The sequence below is a fragment of the Medicago truncatula genome, chromosome 7 (genome assembly GCF_003473485.1).
Source record: "Medicago truncatula cultivar Jemalong A17 chromosome 7, MtrunA17r5.0-ANR, whole genome shotgun sequence".
In the NCBI taxonomy this organism is placed as follows: Eukaryota; Viridiplantae; Streptophyta; class Magnoliopsida; order Fabales; family Fabaceae; genus Medicago; species Medicago truncatula.
This window is the reverse complement of record NC_053048.1, coordinates 32492003-32510746: the sequence shown is the minus strand read 5'-3', so window position 1 is coordinate 32510746 and position 18744 is coordinate 32492003. Positions and strand designations below refer to the sequence as shown.

Genomic DNA, 18744 nt, shown 5'->3' with positions numbered 1-18744 from the left:
AAGATTAAGCTCTAAAAACTTGTTATTCACTTTTCCTTTTTGTTTTGTTGAGATTTGTATGGTTATGTATTTAGTTTGATTTGAAAATGTGATGGATTATTATGATGATGTTGTTGTGCTTTTTGGGTTTAAGGATTTTTTTGTGTTTAAGAATTGAAGTTATTGTTTGGTTGTGATTGTGGTGTAGTGATGAGATTATGTATTGGTGTTTTTGAGCAGAAGAATTATATGAATTTGTAAGTAAAGATTAAGTAATTTGGGGATTTATGGATGAAGATGATGAGGAGGTGGTGGTATAAAGTTCATATGAAGATCATGAGGAAGGAGAAGAAATAGAAGGTGGAAGATGATACACGGTTAGATTTGATGGACATCTTCTTTATCCAACCGTCTTCTTTTTGAGAGGTTAAAATTAATAAAATAGAACCAAATTGAAATGTTTAATAGTTAAGGGACCAATTCGAAAAAAGAATTAAGTTAAGGGACCGGATGATCAATTAAAAACTTTAGGAAAAATTATATTCAAAATTACATTTTGTCCCTTAAATAGACACCTCCATTGTGAAGTATAACATATGTGTGCTTTTGAAGGAGGGTGGCTATGGAAGCACTCTCTCTTCATTTTTCATGGATCCCATTTAATAAATCTTAGTAAAATGAGTAAATTTTGTTAAATCTTTGGAGGTGCTAGGTTGTAGAAAATTGGTGCTTATTAAATATTACCGTAAAATTGGTGATGTGGACATAAAGACCAACTTAAGCACCCAATGTGGGGTGCTCTTTTGCGGATAATCTTACTTTCTCTCAGGCGAAACTACCGGTTCCTATAATTATGAAAACTAATCAATGATAATTAATTGAAAAATGACGATATAGCCCTCCAAATTAGTGACATATATAGTGTGAAAGATTAAGCGTCTCAATGGACTAGGGTTTCCGCTCATCAAACGAAACAAAAACAAGGGTTTCTAATGATCAGCGATATTGATGGTTATTCGATTCCAGAGTATTCGGTTTAATAGTGGAACTACTCAAATTAATTTTCAGATTGATAGTGGAGCTACTCAAATTGATGAAACGTCCTAAATCTTGTATGTGTAATCTCTGACTTATATGTTATTTTTTGTCCTAGTTGTTTATTTTTATTCGCCTCTAATTTACTTTGTAATTATAAAGTAATAATTAATCATAGTAGTGCTTTTATTAGTGGCGTGGATGTTATTTTTCACATTTTCTTTTTCTTAGTCTTGTGACTTGTATTTGTTTTCTTAATTAATACTTCCTCCTTTCGTTTTTAAGTGTCCTTCTAGTACGAATTTAGAGTTCTTGCTGGTTCATGAATAGTTAAAATGAGGAATAATAATTGTTGGAGGGAGTATAATATTGTTTATACTTATTTCAAATCACTAATATTTGCAAGTGGCAATGATTATGCAGTGGCTCTCACTCAAAAATACGAGATGGAAGAAAAAACCATATTGAAAAAACCATATCTACCCGCTGATGTGTTGGAACTGATTATGAAGCGTTTGCCCCTAAAAGATTACCTTAGATTGAGAGCAATTTGCCGTTCTTGTAGGAAAATAGTTTCGAATATCATTGAAAACAAGCATTGCTGCCCATTACCTGAACTGCCTAGCTTGAGTACAAAAAGTTTGCATCGTGTTAGGACACCACTGTTGAGGGATAATACATGTATTGGCTCAGTTGACGGCTGGTTGATTGTGAGTGACTATTCTGAAAAAGGTTTTGCAAAAGTTTTCTTTTTGAATCCCGTGAGTGATGTTAGAATCACGATACCATCAAAGTTGTACTTGTCCTCAATCATTGGTCAAAGAATATCATATGTGAGTAAAATGACGGCTTCTTCCAAACCAAATTGTGATGGTTCTGATTGCTATTTAGCTGGCCTTTTGAGTGATTATTGTCACATTGCAATTTATAAACTCTTTGAAAAGTCGTGGACTATAGTTGAACCAGATAAAGATTCAGGGACTTATTTTACGGACATAGAAATTATTGGTACAAAATTATATGTAATAGGCTCATTGTCAGATTCTATTTTGGTTTATGATCTTAAAGATTCCACCAATGCACCTCGGAAGCCTGAAGTGTTAGCTGAACTTCCAAGAGCGCTAGCAGGATCGAGTATATATAGCAGTTTTCTAGCCAAAGATAAAACGTTAAGAGAGTTATACCTCATTTATGTGTTCTATAATGGTGAGATTGATACTGAACAACATATCTCTGACCGTTTCAATGTTGTCTCATCATTTGTTAAGCCACCTAAGCTTACCAGCTTTGAAGTGTTCAAGCTGGACACGAATAAGAGTCCTATTGGGTGGCAGAATGTGAAGCTGGAAGATAAAGTGGCTTTTGTTAGTAACTGCAAAAGCATGGTAATGTCAAGGGATGAACTTAATTACAGTGAAGAGTTAGTTAGAGGGAATAGTATCTACTTTGCCATTACTTTTCCATGTCCTAAAATAAATCCACCGACAAGTTTAGAGTTTGGGATATTTTGTCTGAATGATAGAAGCATCAAATACTTCCCTGAGGAGACGTCAAAGCATGGTGAGGTTCCTTATTATCCTTTATGGTTTGTACCAAGTTTATGGTAATTCCTCTGTCTTGACACTTACAACTTACATATGTTTGGTTGTAAGATGCATTCATGTTGCGGATCAAACTTTTTATTTGTTTTCCATTCACTTTAATACTCTATATTTCTTAGTACATGATTTTTATTTCTTCCTTTAAATAATGCAGTGTTCATCCTAAACAAAAGCATTGCTAATACATTCTGTCTCTTGGATTTACTACTTTCATATTCTTCTGTTGTTTTCCTTACCAACTTTGAATGTTTTGAAGATAATGTGTCTACATAAATTGCTTGAAATATTGTTCCACAAATGGTAATCTATGACTATACGTTATATCCAAGTAATGTAGGCAATCATCATATATAGTAATCCAACATATGCTAACATCCATTGTTTTATGAAAGAATTATTATTTATTCTACCACAAAATATGTTAGAAGAAAAATGGTTTTCGAATTTTTGTGAATTTTTTTTCTGCACTGGTTTATATTGCTTCAAAATCGTTTTTATTAACTAGCCCTTGTACCATATCACAGTTAAATATCAAAACCATTTCATGTACATATTTACTACGAATTCAAATTCTAATAATCCAGCATGACCTTACCATTCAATTCTGAAATTCCCGAGATCAAAGATAGCGTGTACTTGAAATCAAGTTAAGGGATCTAAGCAGACCTTTTATTACTTATGGGACTAAACCGATACTTGAAATCAAGTTAAGGGACCAAAAGAGCATTTAAGCCTAGAAATTATAAAATATAGAGCAATATAAGAGCTCAATTTTCTCATTTAGGCCAAGTTATGAGGTGTTTATGAAAGATTATCCTTAGGTAAAGCTAGTGTTTGCAGACATATTGAGTTGTGTTTGAATTCTTCTGTGGTGGTTAATCACCTTTCACGCAACAAAAATGGTCGTGTTTGTGGCTACCATTTGATTATCATTTTAGAAGAATGATGATGTTGTTTGGATGAATGGTAAGACTAGACGAGAAAGGATTAAGAATGACACCTTTAGAGAGAGAAAGTTGGGGTAGCACTTACAATAGAAAGATGGTAGAAAATAGACACTAGGAAAGATTTACAGGTTAATAAATTGGATCCAAATATGGTTTCGAATAGAACATTATGGCGTAATTTGATCAATGTAGCAGACCTCGTTTAATGGGATAAGACTTGGTTGTTGTTGTTGTTGATCGATGATTTTGTCAAAGTCAAAGGTTGGCATTCCTTTCAGTAACCGAATAAGTGTACGGATCAACATGATAACTTGAGTCGTGATCATATAAAACTTTAGTTTTTTATGATCAGTCGCCTAATTCTCTGTCATTTTTTGCACTCTAATGCTTGAGGGGTTTCTACTCCAAATGTTACTTTGATGTAGTTTTATTTTATTTTTGGTTCTTTTAGCTCCTTTTCTATTCAAAAAATAAAATAAACTAAAGAGACACCTTATCTAATTTATAATTTTATAATGTTCTTTTTATGTATAAATAGTTACAAACTCGTGCTTCGCACGGGTTAAATTACGTATTTTTTAAAAAAATTGCTCTAAAGGAGAGATGTTCAAATTACGCGACATTGTCAGTCTTCGTAAATTTGAGAACGAAGGTTGCATAATAAGAATTTTGGTTTCTTCATTGTCTAATGCTAGTTTAGTGAGGAAGAAAAAAGAAAGAAAAAAATTAACCAAGAAACACTTACAAAAATTGATATTATTCCCTTGATCTCAGCTTGAAAAAGAAAAAAGCAATCGCCCCAATACAGTGTTTCGACAAATCACATATGGTTTAACTGCTCATACTCATATATAATTAGGGTTTGAATAAATAGAAAACTCTAGTAAATTATTCAACAATCATATAACCTTAGATATAAATTGAGTTGATGATTTCAAGTTCGCATGTTCGTCACTTGACCAAAATGTATACTCGATCAACACAAGGTGAGATGCCAATAAAATAAAATTAGTGTTTCAATTATTCACATCATCCAACAAAGAAAATGTTAGATCCTCGTTTGCCTGTATAAAGGGCGGATTCTCTTCTAAGAAGATGATTTCAGGACTCAAAATTCAATGTCTTATCTACCCTCACTTATGCAAAATTTATTGTAAGAGAGTAAATACTTAAATAAAAAATTGGTCAGGGATACAATCAACCAAACCCAAATGGGTAAATACCCGGTGATCAAATCTTATCTCCCGCATACAATATCACTCAAAAAAAGGAATTGAGTACTTCATCGGAGCCTTCTACTTACAACAACATGGTTTATGGATTCTCAATACAGCCTTTTAAAGCTTTCAACCATTCGGCACCAATCGCCCCTGAACAGAATAATAAACACATTGTTAGCATGTTTTCTTTGTGCAGATCACCATTTTGGTTATTAAAATTTTGGGAATCGGATGATTTAGCTCTTAAATTGGAGAGCTTCAATCAATTTAGTTCCTCCAAAATATCACTTTAAAAAACATCCATCAAAACTTATGAAATGCCTCCATATTAGCTTCTCTCTTGCATGCATGAGAGTTGGACAATATAGAACATTTAAAATTGTGGTGTTAAATTTGAGAAAATGACTATTAATTGACGTTTTTTAATTCAATGGACTAAATTGTCATTTCCTATATTTGAGGGACTAAATTGTCAGACTCAGACAATCACAATATCAAGGACAAATGGTGATTCAACCCATGATGACAAAAATAAGGCTAAATTTAAGTCACAAAAGGGAATTAGCTCCACTAAACAGTAAAGTAATTAATATATGTCAATGTTCAATAAATTATATAGCTTAAGTAACAACATCAGATTAAGAATAATTACCATTTATTTATAACACGATGATCACAGCTGAGGGTCACGGCAATGAAGGAAGCAAACTTGAATTCTTCACCACCTGAACCTGGAACGACCCTCCTCTCAGCTGCTCATGTAGAAACAACGGTAGGAAGATGATCATTATGAGAAACAACAAATGCAGCTAATAAAGAGGACATCGTAAATGTACCTCCCTGCAATGTATATCAGTCTCCAAATGCATGACGAACTAGTCTTGCAAATTGTCAAAACAGTTTTTCTAACTCTATCACTATATTTATATATGTATAAATAATGAAAGGGTTGATGAAAAATCTCATTGTTTGGAAGTTTACAAACTTATAAAAGGGAAGAAAAAGAGAGTAGCCATTCCCTTTTCGAACCCTCGTTTTTTTGTTCCCTTTCAAATTGCAGGTTGTAGAACCAATAAAGATACTTTTGTGACCCTTCCACTTTGTTCCATCAATTAATCATCCAAACACGGAGAAGAAGGGATACATATTGTCATACCCCAAATTTGGACCGTTTAAAATCTTTTTTGTCCATATTTTAAAATAGTTCACATTCTCTTTTATTCGTTTTTTACCATTTAAAACTCGTGTTTTTTCGTCTTTAATCATTTAAAAAAATTTATCTTGCAATTAAGTCCCCGCTTGCATTTTTACAACAATTAAAATCACTTCGTCTGCATTTTTATAACGCATTTTATAGTCTTTTTAGTCGTAACAGTCAAGTTATTTTAAAAAGGTCTAATCGTATTTTTAAGTCGCGTCTTTTTAATCATTTCAAACGAAATTTCGGCAGGAAGGTTATTTTGAAGTACCTTATTTGATTCCGAACGGAATTTTTTTTTTTGTTTTTTTGTCATTATCTTTATTTTTATTTTCTAATCTTTTTGTTTTTTATTATTATGTTTTATTGTTTTAGAAAGTCACGTGAAATTTCTTCTACTTCATAACTTTTGTTTTCCTTTCTATTTTTTCTTTTAAGTCCTTTTAAGAGTTTTGTCTAAGTTTTGTGGATCCCAGTCAGTCCAGATGTCATAATTTTTTCAGAAATTTTTTAGAGAGAAGGGAGAGTTTTTTCGGTTTAGAGAGAGAAAGGTTTGAGAGAAATGAAGTTTGGTGAACCGAATTTGCTTATATACTTGCTATTAAACCGGTTTTTATTTCATTTGAACCGTTTTTTTTAAATCAAACCGGATTTCCTTTTAACTGTTGGATCTCAGATCCAGTGGCTGTGATGATACTTCCTGTGATTAGATCTAGACCTTCTGATTCATCAGACGATCCAGATCTAACCAGTTTGAGCCCAACTGTTTTTTTTTTTAAATTCACTACAGTTTTTTTATTATTATTATTAAGGTTAATAGTGTTTTTCACCCCTGTAATATATGTCATTTCCGGTTTTCGCCCCTATAAAATTTCTGGTTTGATTTGCACCCTCGTAAAAAATTTATTTTTCGAAAAACACCCTTAATAGGCCATTCAAAAACCAAAATTTCTTGAAAAAAAATTCTAAAAATGGCCTATCGAGCTGTTCTTTTATATATATATATATATATATATATATCTAGACAAAGTATTTCTTGACTGCATCAGAATTCACAGGACGAGGTAACTCTTCTCCATCCATATTTGTAAGAATTAAAGCACCACCAGAGAAAACTCTCTTCACCACGTAGGGACCTTCATAGTTTGGCATGCCCACATGAGTGAGTTCCGAAAGAGCCTTCATGTATCTCATGCATCAACTTTCCTGCTTCATGCTTATTCACACATCTGAGTAGGACCCCATCAAAGTTCCTCTTATACAATACGTCTTCGTTAAGGAAGAATCGGCTTGACAACTTTCTCAAGGTCTTCTTGTCTTTGTTGGATGCCCCAGGCGGGTATTTTTGAGTTTGAACGAATACTTGAATATCATGATACCATGGCTTGTCATCATCAACTGCTTCGGCCGCAAACACATAAGCAGGCCGGTCGAGGAATTGAACATTGATTACTAGCACAGTATTGTGACCATTCACATTGATCATTGAGGATAGGGTAGCTAAAGCATCCGCCATTTGATTCTCATCACGGGGCACATGGTGTAGCTCTACTTTGTTGAAGAAAGTCAGCAATCGTCTTGCATAATCTCTGTAGGGAATCAATCCAGGATGACGAGTTTCCCATTCTCCTTTGATCTGGTTAATCACGAGAGCCAAATCTCCGTAGATGACAATTTTCTTGATCCTCAAATCAATGGCTTCTTCGATACCCATGATGCAAGCTTCGTATTCTACGATGTTGTTTGTACAATCAAATTGTATCCTTGCAGTGAAAGGGATGTGAGTTCCCTTAGGGGTAATAAGGACTGCACCAATTCCACTACCATAGACATTAACGGCCCCATCAAATATCAAACCTCATTCGGATTCAGGATCAGGACCTTCACCGAACACCGGTTCATCACAATCTTTCATCTTTAAATACATGATCTCTTTATCTGGGAAATCAAACTTGATAGGTTGATAGTCTTCAATTGGTTGGTGAGCCAAATGGTTAGCAAGAATACTACCCTTGATGGCTTTCTGAGTACGGTACACAATATCATACTCAGACAATAACATCTGCCAGCGAGCAATTCTTCCTGTTAAAGCCGGCTTCTCAAAAATGTACTTGATCGGGTCCATTTTGGACATCAACCAAGTAGTGTGATTAACCATGTAGTGACGGAGATGCTTAGCAGCCCATGCAAAGCGCAACAAGTTTTCTCAAGTACAGAATATCGGGACTCACAATCAGTGAACTTCTTACTCAAGTAGTAAATGGCATGCTCTTTCTTTCCAGTCTCGTCTTGTTGACCAAGCACACAGCCCATAGAATCATCTAACACAGTCAAATACATGATCAACGGCCTTCCTTCAACTGGATGGACAAGAATCGGAGGTTCTAACAAATACCCTTGGATGCTATCAAAAGCTTTCTGGCAATCTTCTGTCCAAACGATCCTTTGATCTTTACTGAGTAACTTGAATATCGGCCCACATGTGGCAGTCATATGAGAGATGAATCTGGAGATATAATTCAACCTTCCTAAAAAACCTCTAACTTGCTTCTCAGTCTTTGGAACAGGCATTTCCCTGATAGCTTTAACTTTGTTGGGATCTACTTCAATACCTTTCTGGCTGACAATAAAGCCCAGGAGTTTGCCGGATTTAACACCGAAGGTACACTTGTTAGGATTCAAACGGAGTTTGTACTTTCTCAACCGTTGGAACATCTTCAACAAATACTCAACATGTTTTTCTTCAGTGCCTGATTTGACAATCATATCATCCACATATACCTCGATTTCTTTGTGAATCATGTCATGAAAATTTTTGGTCATACCCCTTTGGTAAGTGGCACCGGCATTTATCAACCCAAATGGCATCACCACATAGCAGAAAGCACCCTAGGGTGTGATGAAAGACGTCTTTTCTCTATCTTCAGGAGCCATCCTGATCTGATTGTAACCGGAGAAACTGTCCATGAAGGAGAAAACCTTGCTTTTAGCAGTGTTATCAACCAATACATCAATGTGAGGTAAAGGGAAATTATCCTTCGGACTAGCCTTGTTCAAGTCCCGGTAATCCACACACATTCTGACTTTGCCATCTTTCTCTACTATAGCCTCGTAAACCGGGACCTCAAAGTTGGGAGGAAGCATGGGGTTACTGTGTTCAATAGGCTCATTTATGTTCAGTCTACACATGATTCATGATTGATTTTAATGAGTAAATGCAGACCTTTGATTTTGAAAATTTTAAAAGAAAAAGAGAACGATTTTTTTGGATTTTTATATTACCATTTTTCCAGAAAAAGCACCAAAAAATAAAAATAAGGTAATAAATAACGTGACAGAAACGACGATTTTCATTCATAATAAAAGTACTGGAAGCCACTCCTTCAGGCGCATCATCTGTAATTGCATCGGTCTCTAGCGAATCATGGATGAATCCGGCACTGTGGAAAGAACCTTTAGGAGGGTCGAACATCCCACCCAGGCTTGTTGTTAGGAAAACCAATTCCTTCTTTGCGCTTGTTCTTTGGTAACTTCACTAGCTAACCCCAACCTTCAGTTTTGCCTTCCTGAATTACCCTCTGGGCGTCTTTCAACGAACCCATACAAGTCTCAATCTTACCTACACTTTCTTCGGCAGAGAACCCTTGGAATGACGACCCGTCTGAACTATTACCACCAATAACAGAGAAAGCAGACAGATTGCTGATCAAAAAGGCTGACTTACCACTCACAGTAATTAGCTTTCCATGACTTACAAACTTCAACTTCTGGTGGAGAGTGGATGTCACTGCCCCAGCGTCATGAATCCATGGTCTGCCAAGTAAGCAACTGAAAGAAGCTTGTATCTCCATGACTTGAAAAGTAACCTGAAACTCATGTGGGCCGATTGAGATTGACAAATCTATCTCACCATATACTGATCTTCTGGTCCCATCAAACGCCCTCACTGTCACCTTACTGGGCCTTAAGAGAGCCTCGGAATATGTCAATTGGTCGAGGGTTGATTTGGGCCTCACATTTAGAGCAGAGTCGGTGTCTATCAGAACATTGGATAAGGAGTCTGTTTTGCAAAGTACATATATGAATAATGCCTGATTGTCTCCATTATAATTGCCATCCTTTCCACTCCTCAGTTTTCCATGCCTCCAGGCTACCCATGGGGCATGCCGCTTGCAACTAATGGGGGTTTTCTTCCAAGTGCTACTGAAATGTCATTCGCTTATGGTCAACAGACTTCACCACTTTTCCAGATGGGTCAGCTAATTCCTCATGCTACTATGACTCAAGCAGGACCCAGTGTGTATGTTGAGCCACAGCAGGAGGAACAGATTTACCATTCCGACAGTGTGATGGGGGATGACAGAGCAGTCAACTAGGAAGAGAGGTTTGGTGCTTTAGAGAAAGAGATGAGTAACATGCGTAGTAAAGAAGCAGTCGTCTAGAGCATATACGATTTTTGCTTGGTGCCAGATGTGGATATACCTCCAAAATTCAAGGTGTCTGTGTTTGAGAAATACCAAGGGGACACGTGTCCACAAAACCATCTAACTATGTATATTACGAATATGATAGCCTACAAGAAAAATGTACCTTTGCTCATTCATTGCTTCCAGGACAGTTTGACTGGTCCTGCACATACCTGGTTTATGGGATTGAAGGGCATCACTACATTTGAACAGTTGACTGACGCTTTCATGCAGCAATACAAGTACAACACATATCTGGCGCCTAGTCGCAAAGAGTTGTAGTCCTTAACCCAGAAGGACAATGAATCATTCAAAGAGTATGCTCAGCGCTTCATCCAGAAGGCCGCCCAAATTCGTCCACCCTTGGATGAGAGGGAATTATCAGAGATGTTCTATGAGACCTTGAGCCCTTGCTATTCAGAGAAAATGATTGTTTGTGCATCACAGAAGTTCACTGATCTCGTAGAGACAGGGATACGTATTGAGGAATGGGCTCGTAAAGGAGCTAGCGCTTCGGGAAGTTCTTTAGGTAGTTCTGCAGGAAATTTGTCTAATGGTAATAAGTTGGGAATGGTTACTCAACGAGGAATACTCAAGAAGTCGGCATGGTGGCCCATGGCGAATCTCAACCTGTGTACCCTAATCATCCTTACGGTGCCAACATTACCCCACAAATGACCGCTCCCCAGAACCCAAACTATCAACCACCAGGACCTCAAGGACCTTCACCGTACTATCCACCACTATATCAACCACCATACAACCTACAACAATTCCCTCAACAACCATATTACCCTCAACAACCATACCAGCAAAGGCCACACTACCCACCACACAACAACCCCGTCCTCAGGCTCCCTACAATCAGCAGAATCAAAGACAACAGTTTGATCCCATACCAATGACTTATGGAGCATTACTTCCTTCTTTGCTCGCACAAAACCTGGTTCAAACAATACCGCCTCCTCGAATTCCAGACCCTCTCCCACGCTGGTACCGTCCTGACCTTCATTGTGTTTATCATCAAGGGGCACTAGGTCATGATGTGGAACGTTGTTATGCCCTCAAGAAAGAAGTCCAAAAACTGATCAATAGCAAAGAGTTAACTTTCGCCGACCCCGATCCTGTTGCCTAGAACAATCCTCTGCCTCTCCATGGGCCTGCTGTTAACATGATTCAAGACTGTCAGGAAGATGCTTGCATTCTCTACGCACGTGATATCAAGACCCCTTTGGTACCAATACATGTGAAGATGTGTGAAGCAACTCTCTTCAGCCACAATCACGAGGCTTGTTATATATGTTCAGTGGATCCCCGTGGTTGCATGCAAGTCCATAATGATGTGCAAGGTCTCCTAGATAGAAAGGAACTTGAGGTTACAAGGGAAATCAAGAGCAAAAGTGTCTGTGTTGTCACTCCGGTATTCAGAGCTAGGAGGCCGCTTGTGATAAACCCTAACAGTGCAAAGCCCGTTGGCACTCCTCTAGTAATCTGTGTGCCTAGGCATGTACCTCCTTCCTCTCAGAAAGCCGTACCTTACAAGTATGAAGGCACAATTCTAGAACTCGGAAGTGAAACGACTTCATCCTCTGCTGTGGACAATTTTTCCGAGAGTAGTCGGATTTTGAGAAGCGGTCGCATCCTTCCTACTGTGGGTCAGAACAACGCTAGTATTCCAGTCGAAGAAACAGTAAAAGAACATAACACAGGTAAAGGTAAAGCTGGGGAGCAGCCCAAAGAAGTTGACTATGAGGATGCTGATGAAGTCTTAAAGCTGATCAAGATGAGCAAATACAGGGTGGTGGACCAGTTGTTACAAACCCCTGCCAAAATTTCCATAATGTCCTTGTTATCGAGCTCTAGTGCTCATCGGGATGCCTTGAAGAAAGTACTAGACTAGGCTTTTGTGGATTATGATGTGACTTTGGGTCAGCTCGAAAGTATTGTGGGGAATGTGACCGTGTGTAACAGTCTGAGCTTCAGTGGTGAAGACCTCCCGGCGGAGGGGAAGGAGCACGATCAGGCATTATTCATATCTGTACTTTGCAAAACAGACTCCTTATCCAATGTTCTGATAGACACCGGCTCTGCTCTTAATGTGATGCCCAAATTAACTCTCGACCAATTGACATATTCTGAGGCTCTCTTGAGGCCCAGTAAGGTGATGGTGAGGGCGTTTGATGGGACCAGAATATCAGTATATGGTGAGATAGATTTGCCAATCTCAGTCGGCCCACATGAGTTTCAGGTTACTTTTCAAGTCATGGAGATCCAGGCTTCTTTCAGCTGCTTACTTGGCAGACCATGGATTCATGACGCTGGGACAGTGACATCCACTCTCCACCAGAAGTTGAAGTTTGTAAGTCATGGAAAGCTAATTACTGTGAGTGGTGAGTCAGCCTTTTTGATCAGCAATCTGTCTGCTTTCTCTGTTATTGGTGGTAATAGTTCAGACGGGTCGTCATTCCAAGGGTTCTTTGCCGAAGAAAGTGTAGGTAAGATTGAGACTTGTATGACTTCGTTGAAAGACGCCCAGAGGGTAATTCAGGAAGGCAAAACCGAAGGTTGGGGTCAGCTAGTGGAATTACCAAAAAACAAGCGCAAAGAAGGAATTGGTTTTCCTAACAGCAAGCCTAGGATGTTCGACCCTACCAAAGGCTCTTTCCACAGTGCCGGATTCATCCATGATTCGCTAGAGACCAATGCAATTACAGATGATGCGCCTGAAGGAGTGGTACCTGTCTTTATGACACCTGGAGGAGCCTGCTGCAACTGGATTGCTGTAGACATTCCTTCTGCGATACCCCGTTCTAAGTAATATGTTTGTCTCATCTTTTTTTTTTTTACTTTTAAGAAAACTCCTTCCGTCCTGCCTAAGACGAAAGTGAGATCATGTAGGGCTTTGTCTTTCCTTCTAGTACTTTTATTATGAATGAAAATCGCCGTTTCTGTCACGGCCTTTATTACCTTATTTTTATTTTTTGGTGTTTTTTCTGGAAAAATGGTAATATAAAAATCCAAAAAATCGTTCTCTTTTTCTTTTAAAATTTTCAAAATCAAAGGTCTGCATTTACTCATTAAAATCAATCATGAATCATGTGCAGACTGAACATAAATGAGCCTGTTGAACACAGTAACCCCATGCTTCCTCCCAACTTTGAGGCCCCGGTTTACGAGGCTATAGTAGAGGAGGATGAGGAGATTCCTGATGAGATTAAATGGATGTTGGAACAAGAAAGAAAGACAATTCAACCTCATCAGGAAGAGATAGAAATCATCAATCTGGGTACTGAGGAAGACAAGAAAGAAATCAAGATCGGGGCATTGTTGGAGGTATCTGTCAAGAAGAGGATAATTGAGCTTCTCAGAGAGTATAATGATATATTTGCATCGTCATACAAGGACATGCCGGGTCTAGACCCTGATGTTGTGGAACACATACTGCCTTTGAAGCCTGAGTGTCTTTCAGTAAAGCAGAAATTGAGAAGATCTCATCCCGATATGGCCCTCAAGATCAAAGAGAAAGTGCGAAAGTAGATTGATGCAGGTTTCCTGGTCACATCAGAGTATCCTCAGTGGTTGGCCAACATAGTGCCCGTTCCAAAGAAAGATGGCAAAGTCAGAATGTGTGTGGATTACCGGGACTTGAACAAGGCTAGTCCGAAGGATAATTTCCCTTTACCTCACATTGATGTATTGGTTGATAACACTGCTAAAAGCAAGGTTTTCTCCTTCATGGACGGTTTCTCCGGTTACAATCAGATCAGGATGGCTCCTGAAGATAGAGAAAAGACATCATGAAAGAATCTTTTTTTCATGGGCTAATCCAAAAGTCATCATGAAAGTTTATATTGCAACCACAAAGTAAAATAATAATAACAGTATAAAGCAATAACCCTTCAACAAAAATAGCACTCATAAATATAATCATGATTAGTAAATACCAATCATACATCCGCAGAAATAAAAATAAAAGTAACCCAAAAAAGAAAAAGAAAATCACCATGTCATAATTGCCTCACAAACAGCAAGGCCATCTACAATTCTGCAGATTTGACCCAATTTTCCAGCATTAAACATGTCAAAATTCATCCAAAAACAGTCCCCAAACAGCCCAATCAGTTTAATCATCAATTTAGAATCAAATATAGTATTCAAAGGTAATAGACATAGTTTAATCATTAAATCTATTGGGATTCCTAAAATCATCATTCAATTACTCAATTAGAGAACTTCAACTCTACTAAATTTAAACCAATTCAAGCTATAATGTTTTTTCAAAGAAAAGAAAATAAGTTCATTGCCAATAGAACACAACCTAAACAACTGCTAGAAAGTGAATATCTTTAACGCAAAGCTTAGCACTATAACAAAGATCAACAACTAATAGAAACGATGCATTCAGACAAAGCAACAGTCAAATGTGCCGTCCAAGAATTGAACCATAAGACAATATTACCTTTGATTAATGAGTGTCCTTAACATTGAGTTTTTTAGGTTAGGAAATTGATTTGTCAGGAAATAATGGATTGGCTTCAATGTGCTTTTTAAGCTCAACCAACGTGACTGCCCGCACAGACTTAGTATCACCATACTTTGACAACTGTTCATTTTCCCTATAATAATAACCGAAACTCAATGGCTACATCTTACAAACTGAAAATAGGAAATGTAAAATAGAATTTAAACTTAAATAAGTACCTAAAATTCTCCAATGTCAATAGTTGTGTGATTTCCTTGAACAGTTCTTCATTAAACGTAGCAAACGCTTTCAAATCCTTCACTCATATCTCTACAGCTTTCGACCAATCATGCCTATACAAATACAGTATTTAGAAACAGTTTCAAGTGTAAGTTTGTGTTGCATGCTAGCGACAAATCAATCTAAAATTCTGAGCATGGTTTTAAACTACTGTTCACAACTGCAATTAAAAGGATTATGAGGTCTCTACAACAAACACCAAAACTGCGTTCAAACTAAAGTTCTTAAAATTCAAAGATAAAAATGTATGACAGATTACCATTTTGATATTTACTCATTTTTATTTAACTAATTTAGTGGAAATTCTTAGGAAGGGAAACGATGTGAAGATGCTGTGAGTGAGAGATAGTAAAACTATAATGAATCATGCTTTATAATTACTACCAACTCAAAATCTTCCTAGCTACCAATTTTAAATGTCATCCAAGTTTGAGTGACCCTCGAGACATTAATAACTTTTTTTCTCTAGAAGCACTTCCAAGATTATAATATCACTAATTACAATATCATACTATTACTAACAACAATGACATTCGACCATACCATGCCTGTTGCATAAGAACTAAGGGGGGCAGTGGAGAATCAGCCATGTTAGTTGCATACTCCCTGTAAATCAGAAAAGAAACATATCACAACACAGGCATCAAGTGACCAATTGAAACGCAATTAATAAGAAATCTACTGCTAAATGTAAAGTGGTAATAACAATTTTACCATATTTGATATTACAGGCTTCCAATTACTACCAACATGATCATGCAATCATACATGATAAAGATTTTAACGTTATGATTGAATCTGATATAGTGTTGTGTAGTTAAATGCCAGTCATGGCGGAAATGGTATGGCAGTTTTTTTGACAACCGCCACGGACAATTTTCAAAGGGATGTCCAGCACTACCTCTATCAACACCACAGAGAAACAGATCATGTCAGCATTAATAGTTGATCCCCTTCTGCTGCTAGCAGAGGAGTAAGTTTGACAAAAACCCATTTCTAATGTTCTTTAAAGGTCAAATAAAAAATATCTAATAATCATAATCATTCATAGACATTTGGTCCACTAAAATTTTGAATAGTCTAGCTACTATCTAGCACAAATACATAAAAAATCTAGCACAAAAATAAAAACTGAAATCTAGCACAGATACATAACAAAAAATAAGAAATGAAAGCAGCAGGTGTCAATGCACCATTGGTTTTCAAGACTCACTATTTGTCGGCTTGCACTAATCTTCTGCATTGCATATAAGAAGATAATCAATTTTAGATTTGAATATCAACAATCAACAATAGCAAACAAATTAACAGAAACAGAATTTTATATCAGCCAGAATTTTCTTATGAGCAGCTTAACAACAGAAACAGAATCACCCTTCAAAATTTTAATTAAAATATGATATAGCTCTATTATTTAATTTGTGAGATGAAGTAAGTATCTTGACATCAGACAAAGTTTGAGATATTGTTCAAGTATTCAACAAATGGCATTTCCAAGTTTCATGAACTAAAAAAATAGCCATGCCTAGCTCATTAGCTGAAAGAACAAACCTTCATACTTGCAAAACTCTGCTATATCACGCTTATTTTGCTATGCAAGAACCTAGACACGTGACAAAAATCCCATATTATCAAATATGATCATGTTTATTATTCTAACCATAACACATCCTCCAATACATAATACATTTGAAATCAATTCACAACTACATGGCCACATAAAAAAGCATAAACCTTTGACAAAATGTTTATACTCGCCAATTGCAGAAGTGGTTGGTTGCTCTATCTCAGCTTTCCTTTGCTCTAAACCATCCATATAAAATATGGTTAAATGAACATCAGATGAACATCTTCGCAATTATTTTGATTAGATCAAAACTCAAATCCAATAATAATTAAATGAAAGAACATCATAAAAAACCACACATCTAAAACAATGATATTAGAATTGCAAAGAAATCAAAAGAAAACAACTTATATTCATGGTTCAGCACAAAATCCTACTTCTGCCCCCAACTTCAAAATCGTCTACAGACTTCAAATCTGGACCAAAAACAATGAAACTGGTACGAAAACGTCCGGAATTTCGTTAGCTAACCATAGCATCAAAAATCACTTGATTCCAAGTTACAGGGAGTGAGTTCTTACCGTTTTAGTGGAGCTCTGTCCCAAATACGGGCTTCACCAAACTTCTTCCAAAAACAGCTTATTCCTAGCTTGTATCCCAATCAGCAGCCTAATTACAATTTATCCACATCTGCCCTTGCCCTAATCCTCCAACTCCCAAAATAGTTTATCAGTTCACCAACTACTCATATGGTAACTTAAATATAGCATTGGTAATATAAAGAACACACATCCATACCTGCCACAACTTGTATTCCAACTTAAGCTTCTGCAAAACAACTTAATTGACAGCTTATTGCTTCTAAAGACTTCACACTAAAACATCAATTCAAACTTAATTGCTACTTTCTAAACAGTTCAAAACTTGTGAGCTTGTGGTTGAGTTCAGCTACTTACCAATTTCAGAAAATTTGAATTGAATGTGAATAGTGAGGGGGGACGATGGGTTTTTAAAAAGAGAAGGGGAAAAAAAATTCTGAAGTTTAGAGAGAGAAGGGAAAAAATTTATGTATATATAACATAACATTCTTCAATTGCTAATTTACTAAAATACCCCTAATAAGGGTAAAATGGTAAAAAAAACAGACGTTTATACGTGAATTAAACTAATCAAATTATCGACAGGAAGCCAAATTAGCATAAAGAAGAGCAAAATTGTTTACATGAAGATATAATAGAGGTAGAAAGAAACCATTGACATGGGAGTGATTAAGCATTTTCAGCAAATAAAGAATTGTTCATAGGAATCTGGTTTTGATTTTCAAATGGAACAATTTTTTATTAGACCCTACTTTCCTCTCAACCGAACTTCAAACCACCATAGCATATTTACCTTGAAAATCGGAAGGTTAACACAAAAAGAAAACACAATTGACTAAATAGAAAAATTGTGTACGTGTGTAAGAGACATGAGACTTTTCTCACAAGAGAATATAATACATTAAGGAATAAATTATATGTGTATCCCCTTTTGTTTTAGGATTTAATTTGCTTTTTTCTACTTTAAAAGAGTTTTAACTTGAGAGTTAGTCTTTGATAAGGGCTTATCTTATAATCTGTAAACTTAGCCAGTTATGCAAACATGTCTTATTGTTAAACAAAATTCTTCCAAATAAATTGCATAAATAAATGAATAAAATGAGTTGCTTATATGAATAGCATTAGAGATGCTTTAATGAAGACAAGGAATATGCCAAAAATGAATTAGAGTCTCACCCTATGACTTGCTCATGAATTTTGTGTTAAGTCAATCGAAAAGAGACATAATGTCCTTATGTACTTGTTTTTTCTTTCATTTCGCTTTCCCTATAGAAGGTTGCCCCCTCCCTCAAACTCTCTTATTTTATTTAAAACGGCCAAAGAGGAATTACATCATATTTTTCCATCCATTTTTTATTATGAGGAAATAT

At 36.5% G+C, this 18744-nt stretch overlaps 1 protein-coding gene and 1 long non-coding RNA gene across 2 annotated transcripts; one reads left to right on the top strand and one right to left on the bottom strand.

Annotated features, from left to right (window-relative positions):
• Window positions 1-4531: 4531 nt before the first annotated feature.
• Window positions 4532-6838, bottom strand: LOC112416336 (uncharacterized). Its single transcript, XR_003006677.2, has 2 exons — window positions 5435-6838; window positions 4532-4932 (listed from the first exon to the last, which is right to left on the bottom strand). It is a non-coding gene; the product is annotated as an uncharacterized lncRNA (long non-coding RNA).
• Window positions 6839-11617: 4779 nt separating this feature from the next.
• Window positions 11618-13983, top strand: LOC112416662 (uncharacterized). The gene is made up of 3 exons (XM_024770971.1): window positions 11618-12334; window positions 12380-13260; window positions 13551-13983. The coding sequence occupies exons 1-3, from the start codon at window positions 11618-11620 to the stop codon at window positions 13981-13983; spliced, it is 2031 nt and encodes a 676-aa protein (XP_024626739.1).
• Window positions 13984-18744: the final 4761 nt, after the last annotated feature.